At 35.1% G+C, this 18,802-nt stretch overlaps 2 protein-coding genes across 3 annotated transcripts; one reads left to right on the plus strand and one right to left on the minus strand.

Annotated features, from left to right (window-relative positions):
• Positions 1–4,960: 4,960 nt before the first annotated feature.
• LOC146939892 (anthranilate synthase alpha subunit 1, chloroplastic-like) lies at positions 4,961–10,623 on the plus strand. Of its 2 annotated transcripts, XM_085753442.1 has the most exons (11): positions 4,961–5,383; positions 5,880–6,073; positions 6,164–6,353; positions 6,832–6,983; positions 7,678–7,793; positions 7,876–8,122; positions 8,216–8,272; positions 8,441–8,593; positions 9,204–9,284; positions 9,822–9,908; positions 10,075–10,623. In XM_085753442.1, exons 1-11 carry the CDS (start codon positions 5,173–5,175, stop codon positions 10,396–10,398), a joined length of 1,812 nt encoding a protein of 603 aa, XP_085609568.1. In that variant the 5' UTR covers positions 4,961–5,172; the 3' UTR covers positions 10,399–10,623. The 2 variants fall into 2 exon arrangements, with proteins under 2 accessions (XP_085609568.1, XP_085609567.1); XM_085753441.1 differs by having other exon boundaries at positions 5,041–5,383; positions 7,876–8,272.
• Positions 10,624–11,704: 1,081 nt separating this feature from the next.
• LOC146939893 (flocculation FLO11-like protein) lies at positions 11,705–16,924 on the minus strand. The gene is made up of 5 exons (XM_085753443.1): positions 16,531–16,924; positions 15,664–15,784; positions 14,761–14,875; positions 12,722–13,915; positions 11,705–12,215 (listed from the first exon to the last, which is right to left on the minus strand). Exons 1-5 carry the CDS (start codon positions 16,724–16,726, stop codon positions 11,958–11,960), a joined length of 1,884 nt encoding a protein of 627 aa, XP_085609569.1. The 5' UTR covers positions 16,727–16,924; the 3' UTR covers positions 11,705–11,957.
• Positions 16,925–18,802: the final 1,878 nt, after the last annotated feature.

An 18,802-nucleotide genomic window follows, 5' to 3' on the forward strand; every position in this document is an offset into this window, starting at 1 on the left:
AAAAAGAAAAATCCCATTTCAATAAAAAAAGACAGTAAACACAGTAAGTTTGAGGCTTTCTGGTTTGGTGGGGCAACTGGGTTGTGACTAGTATGTTGGTCGCCAGTGGTTTAAATGGCTTGTGCTTTGAGAGAGAACTGATTTTTTTTAGAGAGAACGGTGAAAAGAGCTGGTTGCCTAGTTTCCTAACTAAAAGTAATGTGACGTGGCATCAGTAAATGAGCGAGTATTTGGTAGCGAGTGTGAAGGCAATTGTCCCACCACCGGCGACCACCCTCAATGGTGGGAAAGGAGGGTCATCGTGGTGGGAAAATTTGAATAAAATTAGGATGGAGGTTGGTTTGGTGAATGAGAGATGGTTAGTTGATAATATTAACAGTGAGGTGGGGAAGAAGATGTCTACTTTACTTTGGAGGGACCCATGGCTTGATGGGGTTCTGCTAGAAGCTAGTTTTCAAAGATTTTTTTGAGTTGGCGGAGAATAAACTAGCTACCATTGTGGAGACGAAGATGATGGGTTGGGGTGTAAATGGGGAGGCTTGGAAGTGGCTTATGAAGCTGTTTGTGTGGGAGGAGTATTTGGTGAAGGAGTATGTGGATAGATTGTCTAATGTTATTTTGCAGGTTGAGATGGATGATTGTGGGTTTGGAAGCTTCATTCGTCTAAATGGTACACAGTTAAAAGTGTTTATGAAAACGTGACTTCGTTAGATGTTGATTTTAATGTGGGCTACAACCATGTGTTGTGGCTTAAAATGATTCCGCTTAAATTTAATATTTTTTTGTTTGGAGATTGATGTTGAATCGACTACAAATTAAGGATCTCTAGGTTCAGCGTCATATTTTGGTCATATATGATAGTATTGTTCTGCTGAGTGTGGCTTTGCAAAAGTTAGAGACCATCTTTTCGTTAATTGAAAAATGTTCAATTCTCTTTGGTTCATGACCTCTGGTTGGCTAGGTATCTCGACGGCTTTTCATGGAAACATTCAGGATTATCTTTTGCAATTTGGCGGCCTAGGTTGGTTCTCTAAAAATTCTTGTCTGCCTTTTAATATTATTTGGACTTCAGTTCTTTTTGTCATTTGGAAGGAAAGAAATGGAAGGATCTTTCAACATAAGAGTGATCTTATTTAGGCTTTGAGTGAAAATGTTAAGTTGTAGACTTATTGGTGGTTAAAATCGTATTATGTTTTATTTAATTTTGATTATCTTCTTTGAAGGCAGAATCTGTTGTTTTGCATAAAAGCTATGTTGTAATTTTCTTTTATGTTGCTGTGACTTCCGGTTCTTGTTTTGTGGATTGTTTGGATGGTTACATTGTTCTGACACACTTTGTGCTGGAGGAGCGTTATTTGATTTTTAATATAATTTCTTTAGCTTCTTAAAAAAATATTATTACTTTTGACAAAGTTTGTATAACTATTTCCTTAAAAAAATTGTATTACTGTTATTAAACTATTTTCCTTTTTATTAAATTTCTATAAACTTAATGTGAAAAGAAAAAAAAACACTTTCTATAAACTTTTGAACATAGCCAATATTTTTTTTATCGGTTGGTGGAGTGACAAATATCATAAGAAACAAACATACACACATAAATTGGAGGTTTCAGGTTCAAATACGGGACACCACCGATATTAATTAAGCCTAGCAATTTTATTATTTGTCAGTTGAATTATGACTTATAGATAAATAGCCAACATACTTATATCCTTTTTTTTTGGATTGCCATGTTATCCATGTAAAGTTTTTATCATTGTTTAACAGTGACTAATCATCGAGAAATTTGTGGGGTACACAAGATGAGTTCTTTCCTCTAAACCAAATTTTTCGTACATAAGAGTCAAAAATCGAACTCATAACCACTTACGGGTTCAAATACCTTATAACTTGGATCATCCATTGTTGGTGGTATCTATATCTATAAATTTGTAGTGCTATTTTTTTCTTTATATTTTTACAATTTTACTTTACTATCATATATACACCATTTTATTTCATTAACTAATTAAAATTTTCAAATATTTATATTTTTATATAAAAATATATTAAATTTTGTTCAATTATTTTTTTCTTTCAATTTCACAAGTTGCTTAACCGTTTTTTTTACCAATTTTATCATTGATTATCAATCAAATAATCTAGTTTTTTTAAATAATTTGATAAAATTTATAACTAATTTTTTTTTACAAAGCCAAAAACACAGTATATCAAAAATCCTATCGAACACAAGATGTGTCTAACAAATATAAAAATACAAAATAAAAAAACAACCAAGCTTCGTCATTACATAGTAGCATAATCAATACATAGGGATGGATTAGACCAACAAGAATGATAATAAAAACAATAATTAGATTCGTAAGTCATCAGCCACGGGACATTTTTTTATTCATAAGCCAGAAGGAAGGAAAGACATAGGGAGACTTGGACATCCCAATAAGATTGACACCTCCAAGAAACCCCTATCATATGCCGCCTGACTTAGAAAATTTATTCAAAAATGGGAAAAGTATGTACAAGAGAGGGGGGGGACCACACCAAAACCCTCAAAAGAGAAGAAAACAAAGAAAAAGGAAGTGACCCTAAAGGAAAAAGTGTTGCTCAACCACCCTTGGAACGAGTGCTGTAGGAAATGGCTTTGGTGAGTTGTTTATTCTGCTTCCTCGTTAGATAAGGAGTAAAATGTTCGCCTGAAGCATCATTCTCTATAGCCCTTATTTGACGAAGCAATTCCAAGTCCTTATGAAGCATCATTCATATGTCACCATAACATATTCATTCATTGTGCCTTAAATCTGCGCCACTAAATCATGTGTCTTGTCAACATGAGTTGCTGCTACTTCAGTTTGCTCTGATGTTCCTACTTCAACCTCCTTCTCACGAGGTATATATTGTTGTGTTACCTTTTTTGTGGCAACAAGCTGGTTATTTGCTGGATTCTTTCCTTGATCAGTTGCTTCCATTGGTTTCTTTGGATGCAACCTCTTGCAATTCGACACGGTATGACTGATGAGATTGTAATGGTGACAGAACATCAGTAGTTTTTAATTATGAACCTCGACATCAAATGTGTAACCGTCTCTTTCCACCGTAAACTCATAAAAGAGTCGTTTTGATAGATCCATATCCACCCAAATATGTGCATATTGCCTAAAAACATGATTCTTTGTTGAAGCGCCCGATGTTAACAGAGTGCCACCACACTTGTTATGTCAAGCAAAGTTTTCTCTCGCAGATACTAGTATGACAATTCCATAATTTTAACCCGAACTTGTGCATGAGTATGTTGTTGCATATACCAGTTAGAACCCTTTCTCCATTTTGAGAGACGAAGGACCCTTGGTACCAGATTGACTGTCTCCTTAGCCCACACCATGCACATGTCATCATAATTATCAAAATGAAATTCAACAAAACCTCTACCAAGGGAAATCAATCTCCACTTACCTGACGTGTGCCATAACTTGGTTAATTTCATATTCAAATCTCCTGTTGTGTGTAGGGTTTATCCCCTTTGTTTAATACCAAACGACCCCGAAGGTTTCGCCGACAATCAGTGATACCTTTTTCATACTCCGCTTGTTCAATTTTGATGCATAGTCTATCGCCTTTGATGGCTGGAACCGGTAGGTTTGCGTTGTCAATGTTGTTGGAACCACACAAAGCTTGTGCAAAAGATTTGTTTTATGGATTGGCTTGCGGTGTTTGTTGTTGAGAGACCGCTGGACAAGAGAAAGGCATGCCGGGACAAAAACATGCTGCAATTCCGATGAAAGAATTGGCACGGTGGAAATTAAAACGATTGGAACAATGGCTTAGCAATCGATAACACGTGAGTGTAATTGAAGCCACAGGATCCAAAATTAGAGTGAAACGTAACACCAAATGGATTATAATTGAATAAATGGTGCTAAATTTGTGAATTGAAATGGTTAAATCTTGTTGGTAAACGGCGCACATGTTAGGAACCCTAGCACAACGTTCAAAAAGGAAAAAAAATTACACGTTACTAGTGCATGTCTTGATGGTTGTATGAACATAAGGAGACTAAACTGTCTTAGCAACAATTTTTTATCAGACTTTACTTACCCTTCGATTGAACTTTAAACTACCAAGGTCGCCTTCCCTTAGAAACCGAATGGTTAACATTAAAATAAAATAAAAAAGACTAAATTGGATATTGAGATATGAGAATGGCCAATGGCTAGAAGGGTTTATAAAATTTCTTGAAATCGCTACAGCGTATATAGCTGAATTATGGCGAATTTATGAGGGCCTTCGCATTAGGATGACATCAAAGTATAACGAGAATTGAAATTGAGACTGGTTGTTTGGTTGTTGTTTAGAATTTAAGGCATGAAATTAATGGTAGTGCGATGAGCGTCAATCTTATAAAGAAAATAAGAGAGTTGCTCGAGTTAGACGAGAAGATTCAGATCATTCATATGTTTCGAAAAAGCCAACATATGTACAAATGTACTAGCCAACATCGGATGTGAAAAGTGATGCATGTGCCGCATATTTTAAACACCCTCCTTCAAAGAAAATATCGGTTGTATTTAAATATCGTAAGGGTGTGTGTTTTTTCCCGATTAATTTCGTTGTAGTTTTATTTTTCTTATTTGTACTTAGACCCCTTACAATATAAAAAAAAAAAGTATATACAAAAAAAAAACTAAAAAGTCTAAATTTAGCCATTTAATAAATTTATTCAAAATTCAATGACTCCACACTATCACGTGGATGCGTCAGATAAACAAATAGGGAAAATAAAGATATGGAAAAGATTTGACTTTTATTTTTTTCTTTAAAACAAAAATAAAATCCAAAAGGTAAAATAAAAAACATGCAATGTAAAAAAAGTGGCAAAAACAATGTATTTTATTAAAACTTTATCAACATGTAATATTTTACCGTAAAAAAAATATATTCCTTTTTTTAAATTCTCAAATGCAGACATCATCACCAAAAATGAAAAAAACAAGGTTCAAATGTAACAAAGACAGCTTTTAATGTTTTCTGGTACATTGAAACTTGACACCTTGTTGACAACTCGTAGTAAAACCACCGAACAGAATTTTCACCTATTTATTCTCTCATTCATTCATTTTGTAACATTGCATGAATAAATAACTTCACAAACCTATAGAACAAGAACAAGCTACAATGATGATGCTTTCTGCTACTCTTCCCATTTCCCCTATTACTTCAAAATCATCCTCTTCAATGCAATCCCTCAGTTTCTCTCATCGTGTTATGGTTCCAGCTTCCGGCAGCCGTGTCACTCCGGCGGTGTTTACCGGTGTTTCAAAGGGTGGCTGTAGCTCACTCTCACCTGTCAAAATGAAGGCCTCTTCATTGACAACTGCAGCCATTGGTATGTTAATGTTTGTTTTAGTCTTTTTGTTTTTTTGTCTTGTTCTTTTATATTTTTAATGAATTATTGGTAGAATACTAGAATTCAAAAATGGGTATCTCTGTTGAGCTTAAAGTTTTAATCTTTATTCTGTTTTAAATAAACTTTTATTAGTATTTGAAATGTTGAGTTGTTTTTTGATATTTTTTTTCAATGATGAGATGAATGTTGTAACTCTGGATGCAAGATGATGCATCTTATTAATTTTGAATAAGTGGAGGACTCTTTGGAAAAATTTGAGATTTAAGGCTATTGCTTTTGTGATTTTGTGCATGTTTGGATTGACAATGAGTTTGGCAGAATTGCGATGTCATTTTGGCACAAAATCACGATGCCAACGTGATTTTGTTAAACTCGTTGTGGTTCCTAACATGCATTTTTACTTTTAAAATTTCAGAGTTTACATTGAAAAATGAAAAAGAGGGAATTTTTGAACAAGGGTCTGTTATTTTTGCAGTTGAAGAGGTTGATGAAAGAAAGAAGTTTATAGAGACATCAAAGAATGGAAACTTGATTCCTCTCTATCAGTGTATATTCTCTGATCAGCTTACTCCTGTTCTTGCTTACCGGAGTTTGGTTAAGGAAGATGACCGGGAAGCTCCGAGCTTTCTTTTTGAGTCTGCTGAGCCTAATTTTCAAGGTTCCAATGTGGTGAGTATGTTTTGCTTTTGTAGTTTCATGGTTTTGAAATTGAAGGTTATTTTTTAAATATATATAAATTCGGGGTTTGAATGATTGCAGGGGCGCTACAGTGTTGTAGGAGCTCAGCCAACAATGGAAATTGTTGCAAAAGAAAATAAGGTTACAGTAATGAACCATGAATCTGGTCAGTTAACTGAGGAGATTGTTGATGATCCTATGGAGATTCCCAGAAAAATCTCACAGGATTGGAGACCATGTCTTAGTGACGAACTTCCAGATGCATTCTGTGGTAAGAGTTCTATGATCATAGTAAATCATGCTTACCAAGATGGGCTCATGCCAAATTAAGATTCAATTAATAAATATTCAGACGGATATAACTGTATCAATTATTTATAAAGCATGGATGACGTGTTGATGACGCAAGGATTAACAACTTTATGATAATGGAAAATTGTTACGGCTAGGATGTTTTCAGTTTGAGCAAGTGCAACTATAATTATTGAAAACCAAAAGAAAACATGATATTAATGTCTTTTTCGGGTTTTTCGGATGACTATAATAAATGAAGTTAGATTTTGTCATCCAAATGCCGACACTCTGCATTAGTACATTATTTGTCGTTATGCGACTTCTTGTGTGAGCACATGCGCGCGTGCGTGTGAGAGAGTGCGCGCGTGCGTGTGAGAGAGTAATGTTGATATATTGTTTGTTCACATCTATTATATTATCTACAGAGTGTTAACTAGTTTATGTTGTTGTTCAAGGTGGTTGGGCAGGTTATTTCTCTTATGACACAGTTCGCTATGTGGAAAAGAAAAAGCTACCTTTTTCAGATGCCCCAAAGGATGACAGGCACCTCGCAGACATCCATCTGGGTCTTTATGAGACTGTGATTGTGTTTGATCATGTGGAAAAGGTAATTGTTTTTTGTATGCAGAAATTCTGCATCTACTACTCTTATACTGGTTGTGATGTGCAGTTCAGCATTTCTGATTTGTACTGCAATTTATACTCGTCTTTCTTACGAGAGACTCGACTCTGATGCTTTATGAACCAAACGATAATATTTTGAATTTATTACATTTTTTTACTTGATTTTTGTTCATTAAACAAGGAAAAGTGTTTCAAATTATGAGTTCTTGTGAATTCATTTTCTTTACATCTTTGGACATATAATGATATAATCCAGTGTTATCAAATATCGGCGATGGCGGGGCCATGGCGGATATCGGTGGCGGTTTTTGGGCTCACTGCAGTGGTGAATATCGGCCGATATTGCAGGTGTTTCCGCCATAATCCGCTATGACGGCGCCACAAAGCGGCCGTTATGGATAGATTTTGGCTCTCCACCATGGACCTGCCATCGACAACAATAATGTAATCGTCGTGTAATGGATACATATAATGAAATAACTACTGCAGAGATGAAATTTTTACTGAGCACTGATATGGAATCCATTGGAGATTAAGTCAACGTTTTTGTGTCTCGAGATTATCCATTTATTATTTATTTGCATTATTATTATTATTACGTATGATAATGATGGCCTCATTCATTACTTCAATACTTCATTGATGATTCAATTTCTTATTTGTGCTCTGCCCAACAGAAAGCATATGTGATTCTTTGGGTGAGGACTGACCAGTACTCCTCGGTTGAGAGCGCTTACGTGGATGGAACGATAAGATTAAAAAAATTAGTGGCCAAATTACAAGATAACAAGCCGTAAGTTATCTGTTGAATGCTGCTCTATCTAACCATGCAGTTGTTTTTTGAATCAAAATTAATTTAAAGTGTCGTTTTGTAGCCCGAGGTTGGCTCCTGGTGCTGTGGATTTGCAAACTCGCCAATTTGGTCCGCCTTTAAAGGAATCAAACATGACAGCTGAAGCATATAAGGACGCAGTCCTTCAGGCGAAAGAACACATTAAAGCAGGAGATATTTTCCAGATTGTATTGAGTCAGAGATTTGAAAGGAGAACCTTCGCTGATCCATTTGAAGTTTATAGAGCATTGAGAGTTGTGAATCCAAGTCCATATATGACATATTTGCAGGTTTGTTTCTATGAAACACATAAAAATATTTCATTTGGGAAAGTCGCGGTTCATCTTTTTCATCCACTGATGATCGTGTCTTTTTCTATACAGGCTAGGGGATGTATTTTGGTTGCTTCAAGTCCAGAGATTCTTGCGCGTATAAAGAACGTATGTTTTTGTTCATAGTTAGACTTAATTTTTAAATTAATTGTTGTTACTTCATACTTCGTCACTTCAATGTTTATTACAAGTCTTAATGGGAAAAATATGAGGTCTATTAAATTACTCTACTATTTATTCTAAAGTGAATAGTTATCACGGTCTTGTTATAAATAGAATAAGATTGTGAATCGTCCGTTGGCTGGGACTGCTAAAAGGGGCAACACACCAGAAGAAGATGAAAATTTATCAGCAAAGCTCTTGAAAGATGAAAAGCAATGTGCAGAGCATGTAATGCTGGTTGATTTGGGGCGCAATGATGTTGGAAAGGTTTGTTCTGTATTTTCACTTTAATGGATGTTCCTTTTGTTAAGCCTGTTACATTATAATCTTATGCAATAGTTTGCGCTATTATTTTTTTTATTTAAAGAAGATGTTGGCAGTCTTGTTTCTTATTTTATGTTTACTATAATCTCTATTGGAGTTGAATTTTATGAAAATTTGAAGTTATATAAATGAATATAAGCTAATAAACAAAAAATGATAAGCAGTGCTAATATTATGTCCACTCCTTTTTATTTGTTAATTGTGGTTGTCAATCCATATCAGCATGTTTAGTTGTTCCTTAAAATTCAATTTGCAGCTGGATTATCTGTTTGTGTTAGGAAAAGTAGGTACATATGTATGGATATGGTTCTTCAAAGTTATTGTTAACTGCTGTATCATGGATTTACAGTTAGAAAGTATTATTCCTTTCTTTGTCACAAAAAAACAACCATGACAATAATATTTATAACCTCAAATATCTCTTTAATCACATTCTCATTCGGTTTTATATCATGATGCAGACAAAGCCGATTCAATGATTTTATTCTGATTTTTTTACAAGATAGTTTGTATTCTGTACTTCAATCTATGCTAACAAAATTTCTGTTTGCAGGTTGCAAAAAATGGTTCTGTTAAGGTTGAGAAGCTTATGAATGTTGAACGCTATTCCCATGTGATGCACATCAGCTCCACGGTGAGAACATTTCCTTGTTATCTAGTGACTAGTGTTAGTTGATGCTTTAAACTATTCTATTGTAGTTTGTTATGCATAAGGCAACTATGCTGGTTACATCCTTCTAGGAAAAACTAATTTTCATTTGATTTTTCCTTTGCCGGTTGAATTAATACATGTGATTCTTGGAAAAATTAGATGGTAACATTGCAGATGTCTGCGTTCCTTGAAAAATATATGTATTTATTTATATTATCCATTGCACTATGAAACTGGGGGCTTTTTGTTGTATGTATTTTCCTCTTCTATGTTTTGACAGAAAATTTATTGTAAATAAGTTACCAGCACTAGGCACTGTTTATTATATTATGGCTGCCAACATCTACCCCTCTCCCAAGAACTACTATTATATTGAGGCTGCCAACATCTACCCCTCTCTCTAGAATAGTTTATTTATTAATTAACCTCTGAATGCTAGATAATACTTAATTGCTTGTTTTCCGTTTCAACAAAAAATATTTGTCATGTGATTAATTATTTATTATTATTTATTAAAAGGTTACGGGAGAGCTGCAAGACCATTTGACCTGCTGGGACGCTCTTCGTGCTGCATTGCCGGTTGGAACTGTCAGCGGAGCACCAAAGGTTCATAATTTTCTTCACTCCTTTTAGTCCAAATACAATTCCTCACAAATTTGAAAACCCTGTTCATTAGTGACACTAATGTCAAGCTTTTGCGGTGACCCTGATACATATTATCCTGTCAATTTCAATCTTCAGCTTCATTCTAACCCAATAACTGGTAATGCAGGTGAGGGCAATGCAGTTAATCGATGAATTGGAGGTGGCAAGGCGAGGACCTTATAGTGGAGGATTTGGATATATATCTTTCTCCGGCGACATGGACATTGCTCTAGCTCTAAGGACAATAGTATTTCCAACTGGGACTAGGTACGACACAATGTACTCGTATAAAGACCTAAACAAACGCCAAGAGTGGATTGCTTACCTTCAAGCTGGTGCCGGTATTGTTGCCGACAGTGACCCTGCCGATGAGCACCAAGAATGTCAAAACAAAGCTGCTGGTCTTGCTCGCTCAATCGACTTGGCTGAGTCTGCTTTCGTTCATAAATAAGATCTCTGATACCTCCAAATCGAATCATTGGATATACAAACTATGTGCAGAGTGCAGGTTGCTAACTCATATTACCGTTTACTATAAGAATATAGTCCTATGCAGGGAGCTCTTGATTGTGTGATATCTCTTTTGTTTGTTTGAACAAGTCCGAAATGTAGCTTCAAATAGTTATGTTTTAGTGACATTCAATAATTACAGTATCATGGTAATCTTTTATAGAAACATTCTTTCTTCAACGCCCACTTTAAATAAATTATCATGTAAAGTCGGGGCTCCTCTCCCGTCCCTTTCCTCCATCCATTGTTTACAGTAAAATCTGTCTTTAATGTTCAAATCCCTACATTCCATTTCCTCTAATGAAGAAAAACAAACTCATATGCAAGGTTTTGATCGATGAAGAAAATCCAGCTTTGCTTGCTTAGGAGCAAGCTACTAATAGGGACTATGCCGCATCTTTCTTCTTTGAGAAGTTTTTTTTTTCTCCTTTTGACAGATTCTTCTTTGAGCAGTTAAACTCAGAAGTTATCAAGGTTGGTGTTGCAGCTCAATGTCACAAATTCTGGTTTACAACGGATTATAAGCTGAATAACAAACCAAATTGTCAATTAAGAAAGGAAAAAAGAAAACAAATTTGACAAAGAATCCAACTTGAAAATCGTAAACACTGAACTAAAGTATGTGGAGTTTTAGTTCGTGCTGTTATTTTTTTTTATATAATCAAAAGGTTTTGATGAATTGACCATAATTATGTGGACTGAAATATTATCATTTTCTCAGAGTCAGTCAATTCAACGAATATCAGTTTCTTTAACCATAATTAAAATATATGACCATAAATATTTCTGGGCAATGTGAAGAGCATGGTTAATTTATGGTGCAGATTTCTCCTTACTTATTCTCCCTCTAAATATTTCACATCGCCTCAAAAATATATCTAGTAAAAGATGCAATACGAAGTCAAAAGTTATATCAAAATATATGACAATTGACAAGGAATAACCATAAACAGGTCTCTTAAAAGACTTATTTTTTATGTCTTTAATGTTATTGACAATTAAAATGTTAAGAGCAACTTTTCTTACCCCGTGTCACACATGGTTCCAGAAAGTATACTTCTTGAGGCATAATTTTGCCCAGAAATATACTTTCTGATGACTCAACTTGTATTTTTTTTTTTTTTTTATATACGTTTACATCCAAAGTCATTTGGGGGTGGAAAAAGTTCGTCCCTTCATACTGGGCACTTCTAATTGGTAAATTTTATTCAGTTTAGGGGATTTTGCTAAGCACTTGCACTCATACATGATAAATATGGGTTATGGTTTCCAGATAAAGAGGATAAACCTCACCTTGTTTCAAAAAATGAGCATGACCATTACACCATATAACGAAACTACCTAAAATCAGAAGACATTGTCTTACATGAGATTACATCAAGCTTTACATCAATACAAGCATGGTTAGCTGCATATGCAGATCCGCTATGGCTGAAATCCAGGATAAGGACATTGGTGCTAATCAAATATATATGCAGGGTTTGCCTAAGTGTGAATAGTTTACCTCCCCCTAACACTGGCAGGGGATTGAACACATCTCTCACTGCCAACTTCATCATCTATCTCACTACTATCTAAACAAAGACCATTTTGGTTTACACTCATTTCAGAACTAGCATTACTGCTTGTTGCGTGAGGAGAGCCCGATACACTTATTGTTCGACCACGATGAGATCCAGACCTCACACTATACATAGAAGATGCCGGAATATTTGTCATCAATGGCCTTAAGTTACCTGGAATGGTTCTCCTTATATCCTGTTCAAAGAGAAACAAACAAAAATGATTAGAAAAGAACTATAAGTTAATCAGATCTTATCAGTTTAAGTTAACCAATTCCATAATTAAATAAAATTGTTTTCATAGTGTCATTTTAGAGTAAAATAATATGTGAAGACTAAAATTCTCATAATAATTGCAGGTGAAAGGAGTAGCTTTGAAATAGTCAAGTAGACTATTCAATAAAATGAAGATATTACTGGAAAATGTTGATAAATGTTATATAGGCATTCTAAAGTGACATAATTTGAAACAAATGTTTCAAACATGACAATTACAATGAGATAGAGGAGAGAAATAGTTAAGGATCTAAATTTGGTCATTCTTGAGACATTGTGCATCTAAAAAGGTAATTAGCGAATATGGGATTCCATTCATTTTTATATAAAAACAGTGGTGATTTGTATGCAGGTTTGACATTATAAGATTTTCTTAATCTGACAGAAAGAAAAAAAATATATACAGAATGTAGAAAATAGGTGTACCATATGCCGAATAGCCATATCCAACGACTTCTTTGAGAGAGTTCTTCCAAACCCTGTGCTATCCGGAGATGAAGATGACTTGCCAGACAGATTACTACGAGGAGAGTTTTTGTTATCCATCATTGGTGGTGCTAGTTTTCGCATGTTTATAACCCTTTCAACCATTTTTGTGCCCATCATACCAGGACTAACATTGTCATTCACTTTGGGCCCACGGCTAACTGCAGGCATTGAGTTTCCACTTATATGAGCAGTGCCATTGGAAGACCGTCCTCTTGAAGGAGAGCATGATTGTCGCTTAGGTCTTCCACTAAAAGAAGGCTCAACAGATGAAGACCGAGAAGTGGGAGCTCCAGGCCTGCCCCTAGTCGCTGACAGTGGCCTATCAGGTAATGTTGTCCTCAAATTAGGTGGAGCATCAAGTGAAAATCCTGGCATCTCAGATGGCTTCCATGTTCTTGACTTCACGGTTGGTGATGTGCCACGTGATGGCACTTGCGGCTGTCTAGAGGTCACTGGAGTTTGCTGTCTTGTTTTCGTAGGAGTTGGCTGCCTTGTTGTCGTAGGAGTTGGCTGCCTTGCTGTCACAGGAGTTGGCTGCCTTGCTTTCACAGGAGTTGGTTGCCTTGATGACACAGTAGTTGGCTTGGGGCTCGAAGAAATCTTAACTGAAGAAGAAGATATATTGAGCTCATTTGATGGTATAGATGGTCGCCGAGTTGGAGTAGATGCTCTTGATGTGGACCTGGAAGGAGGTAAAGTAGGTCTGCTAGTTGGTGTTGAAGATCTTGCAGTCGATCTTGACAACGGTGTAGAGGATCTTGATTGAGTTGCTGGTTTTGCAGCAGGAGCGGTGCTCCTCGTGGCAGAAGTTGAAGGCTTAGTGGTAGAAACCGTACTGATGGGCTTGGTTGTGGACATTGTGGTCTTTGATGTAGCAACCACGTTTCTAGTTGAAGGTATTGAATTCCGAGTAGGTGTTGAAGATCTTGATGGTTTTGAAGTTGTGGTCAATGAAGGGCGTCCAGTAGGAGTTGAAGGGCGTCCACTAGAAGATGCAGGTCGTGATCCGGGACCCCCTGATGATGAGGGCCTCCTAGTTCCGCCGCTTGAAGAGCTCAACACAGGGGAGGAAGTTTGCTGTCTAGATGCCAAGCCAGTCCTCCCAGTAGGCTCCAGTTGATGATTTGACAACTATAACAACAACAAGGAAACAATTTGAAGAAAAATTAATTTCTGACAATAACAATGACCAAGTGAATTCTCACTAGGTGCGATCAGCTACATGAATCAATCAATACCAATCGCTCTATCAAAAAAAATCAGTAAAGCGCCAACAGGACACCAGTGAATCTTTACCCAATGATGATGAGTGGATCGTCATTTTTCTGACCACTAAAATTTAAAATCCAAGAATGACCTTTACTCAATGAAGCCTATGAATCTCAAATTCTTGATACATATTTAATGTAACGTGATACTTTAAACAATGGTCTTTTAATAAATAAATAAACCAATTAAAATAGGTGATGGTAAATGAACCGTAAAACATGCAATATGATTAGAAGTTTTTTTTTTTTTAAGAATCTAAATTAGCCCACCTAAATTAACACCGGGGAGAATCAAACTTTAGACCTTATGGAGGAGCATACTCCCAGGTCCCAAGTCAATACCACCAGACCAACCTAAGTGGGTTAATATGATTAGAAGGTAACTTCAAGCAATCCAAGGATATTAGTATTGTTGAGGACTTGAGGGGAAAACTACCAATTCTAGTCAGGCATCACGACAACAGAAAATATACAAAAATAACTGACTTATTCTATAGGTAACTCGATGTGCAGATCAATTATAAAGACCAAGTTCATAATGCACACTGCTTGATGACAATGTTATCTAACAAAAGAAGTTTTGTCAAAACCAGGAGAATTATAATTTCAGCAGCGATTTTAAACTAGACATACAGGCTTGCATCAGCTAATGACAACAAAATGATTGATATGACCAGAAAACATGAAAGCTTCATAGAAAATGCTTACTCTGGATTTCAATGCTGTTGGACGTGCGGTTGGAGTACCAAGCTGACTCATAACAGTCTTCCGTGTTTCCATTTCCAAAGAAGGAAAAAGAGGAGTACCGGGAGGAGTTAGAAGCCTGAAAAACATTAATCATACTGAATATCAATTTGAACAACAATCATTTGTACTGGCTTACATCACTTACAAGCAAAGCATTAACAAAACCATGCCAGTCACGCAAATAGTAGGAAGGAAAAAAACTAAATTATCTGCAATAACTAAAACAAATGTGATACAGGAACAGCAGAAAAGGAAATATTTGTTTGCAAGGTTATTCTTGTAATTTTAAGAAAAATATTAATGTCGGCATCTTCTGGCTAAATGTGATATTGTAATTTTAGGTATTCATATTACAAGTTCTTTGCATATAAATGAAACATCAAATATTTCCATTTTCTGGCTATCCTTAATAGTTTTATTTAAGGTAATTCATTTCACGGGTTCTTGGTATATATATGAAACATCAGCTAGTTTAATATGGAAACAGACGCAAGTGTCATAAGGAATGATACAATGAGTCTGACCAATATGAGAACGGTGCGTGCGTATGTAATACATAATCAGATGCCAGGATAATACTATTTCAAGTTAGAAAATGAAGCCTAGGGAGTTAAGAACCAGAACAAGAGAAAGGAATGCTTTATTTCAGATGACAACTTCAGTGTTCAATAACCATCTACTACCATTAACAGAAAAATGACTTCTACATGAAAAATTGCTCTATGAACCGTAACCTGTAAATCTAAAATTGTTTATCCGGTCAAAAGAGCAAAACCTCCATTAATCATTGCTCTAATAAACACACTGTCGAGATAAATATGATGAACAAAATATGTATTATGGCAATTGAAAGGTACGACATACCAGTCATAATCATTTTTATTATTTTCCGAATTGAGAAACTCATCAGCACCACTCTTCCGCACAGGAGCCGTTGGCATAGAAGACGAAATGTTAAATAAGGGAGAAGTGCCCGGATTTGACCCTGCAATCATGAAAGATACTGCGTCACAAAGGGAAATCCCACCAAAATTAGACAGACCTCATATTCATAAAAGCACATTTTGTCCAAACAACACAATCATTTTGCAACTTTTCACCACTTCTTAAAATAAGACAAATTCATACGCTAATTAATCTTAGGGCTGTTTGGATTTGCTTATTTACTATATACAGAAATAAGCACTTGTGATGATGTTCGGAAGAGCTTATCGAAATAGCTTATGAAATATTCATATGCTGTTTTCCGCTCATTTACATAAACTCTTAAGGTTAGCTCACGGAAACAGCTTATAACATATTTGAAGGGCCTATTTGGATAAACAACTTATTTTGCAAATTATAGCATAAGCACTTGTCATACAACCGCGTAAGTGCTTATGAATAAGCTATTTTTTGTATAATCTACAGGCTATTTTCATAAGCTATCCTCTAGAGCTTATGTAAATAATCTGAAAGAAAAAAAAAACTAATGAACAAGTTATAAGCTGTTTCCACAATTTCTCCCAAGTGTCACAAGTGTTCATGCTAGTAGGTAAGCTCAAAGGAGTCAACCCAAACAAGCTCAATATCAATTTGTCACAGAAATTCCTTATAGCTTAACTAATCTATTTATCCAAACAAGCAAAAGTCAACAACTAAACACGAAAACACTGAAAAGAATAAAATCAACAAAAACCCAAGTACCCACACAACTCCAAAAATAGAAACTTTTTGAGAACAAATTTATACCCAAAGCTGAATCAAACTCCTCCGAGGTATGAAGCAAAAGATCATTCCGTTCCTTCTCACGCTTCCTCATCTCAAGAAACAATGCAAGCTCCTCATCTTTCTCCGTCGTGCCGGAACCCATCAAACCCCCAAATTGCTGCTCTCTCTTCAAACCACCTTGCATTGAAGATTCCTGAGCTCTGAAGCTATGATTCATCCCCAAATTTCAGATTACTCGAACCCTAATTCCCTCAAAAGCCCTAAAACGCTAAACGACACTAGCAGAACGAACTAAACGACATTGTAAGAAAGAAAGAAATGAAAGAAGATGTAGAAAATGAAATCGCGTGTGGAGCGTGAGTTTGAGAGGCGCGTGAGGAGAGAGATGGATCGGAAAACGGGAAATTTGAAGTGTGACGGTGGAGAGAGTGAGGGATGAGTTAAGAAGACGGAGTGGTATGGGTGGTAATAATTATGGTTATGCAGGGTTAAAATGGAAAATTGTGTATGAAAAAGACAACTTTTAGCTCTTGTCGTTCCACTAGTTTGATGCCATGTTGCATGGTTTGATGGATAATCACGAAAATGACCTTTCCCATGTGCATTCCACTTTTTGAATTGTTGCAACGGTGGGCTTTGAAGTACCCAATTTGGAATATTGTATTAAGTGGTAGACTTATTTATTATTCACCTCAATTTTTTTATTACTAAAACTAAATAATATGCTTGTTTAAATTGTTTTTTTTTTTAGGGATGCTTGTTTAAATTGTTGAACTGCATCGATACAATACGAAGTGTATAAAATGGTAAAATGCATATAAATATGAAAAATTTAAAAGTCTAAAATAATCATGTATCTGAATGTGTAACGTTAACGATATCAAAAACATAAGTGAATTGAAGTCAATCTGTTAGTCTAGTCTGAATCAAACAAACATCACACTAAAAAAAGTAATATATAAAATATTGCATCACGACGAAAAAATCAAAACAAACAATATCGTACTGAAACGACGAAACACAGTAAAATATTAAGAAAAAAAAAACTTGAAGGAAATCACTCAAAAAAAAGGGAAATAAAAACAATTTAGAGGGTGATTATTCACCTCACCTAATGTTATGATATATAGTATAAACTTTTTTACAAAGATATGATAGTATTAATTAATGCGTATATCCTTTCACCTTAAATTTTTTGATAAACAAAATTGGTATGTATTAACTTTAAAAGTTTGGTCCTATTGTTGGATAAGGTTATAGCGTTGTCTCTTGGATGGTTGAAAGTTAAAAATGTCACGTTTGTTTTTGGGATTACTAGTTGGTGGTCGAGCCCTTTATTTGTCTTGGCATCAGCTAGTTGTTTTGTTGTTTTTTGGCTTTGACAAACTGACTTTGTGTATCTTTGATAGTTTCGTTGGCACATCTTGTGCTATTGGGACTGCTTGTTTGTGGTAATATTCTATTTTGGCTTGTTAAAAAAATAATTTATAAAAAATAAAAAAAATCGATTTTATTAGTAAAAAGACATATCATAAATGTAGATATTTCATATTCGAGACACATTAGTATCGTTTAAGAGATGTATATATAAATATAAATTTATTTGTAAATTTTTTAAGTCTAAAAGTCTTCTTTAATTGAACTCGCATCATCTCTCATCTTAAATTTTATTGTCTTTTTTAAGAATGTAAATTAGTTCATCCAAATTAGCATTAGGATGAATCATATCTGAAATCTTAAGGAGGAATACATTCTCAATACATTCTCAGATCTCAAATTAATATCATCGTATCAATCTAAGTGGTTCCTAAATTTTATTGTTACAGTAAAAAATGATTATTGTCTTTTTGAGATATATCATGTGAAATGGTTTTTTTTTAGGGAGTATCATGTGAAATGGTGTTTGCTGTTTAGATCCTAATGATTATTGTCCATTACATTACACAATGCTCCATACTCTACATGCATGTAAAAAAATCAATGAGTGAATATATTTTTTTTACCTCAATGAGTACATTTTTTATAAGAGAAATTAAGAAGAAGCAGGTAGCTAGCTTTCCCTAAAAAAATGTAGCTAGCGCCTGCAAAAGGATGGACACGGTTACCATTTTTTAGATAGAATTTTACCCTTTCAGACTTACAAGGTACAAAGTATTTACTTTTTTTTCTTTTCCTTTTTGGTTTATTTCGGAGGTTTGGTCCCTTTGGTGCACCCAAAACACAATATTTTATTTTACTCTAATTCTTTTTGGATAGCATCTGTGTCATAGAGATTCGATAATTATGAAAAACG

This window comes from Medicago sativa, chromosome 3, assembly GCF_051527215.1.
Source record: "Medicago sativa cultivar Bolivia chromosome 3, Bolivia_mono, whole genome shotgun sequence".
Taxonomy (NCBI): domain Eukaryota; kingdom Viridiplantae; phylum Streptophyta; class Magnoliopsida; order Fabales; family Fabaceae; genus Medicago; species Medicago sativa.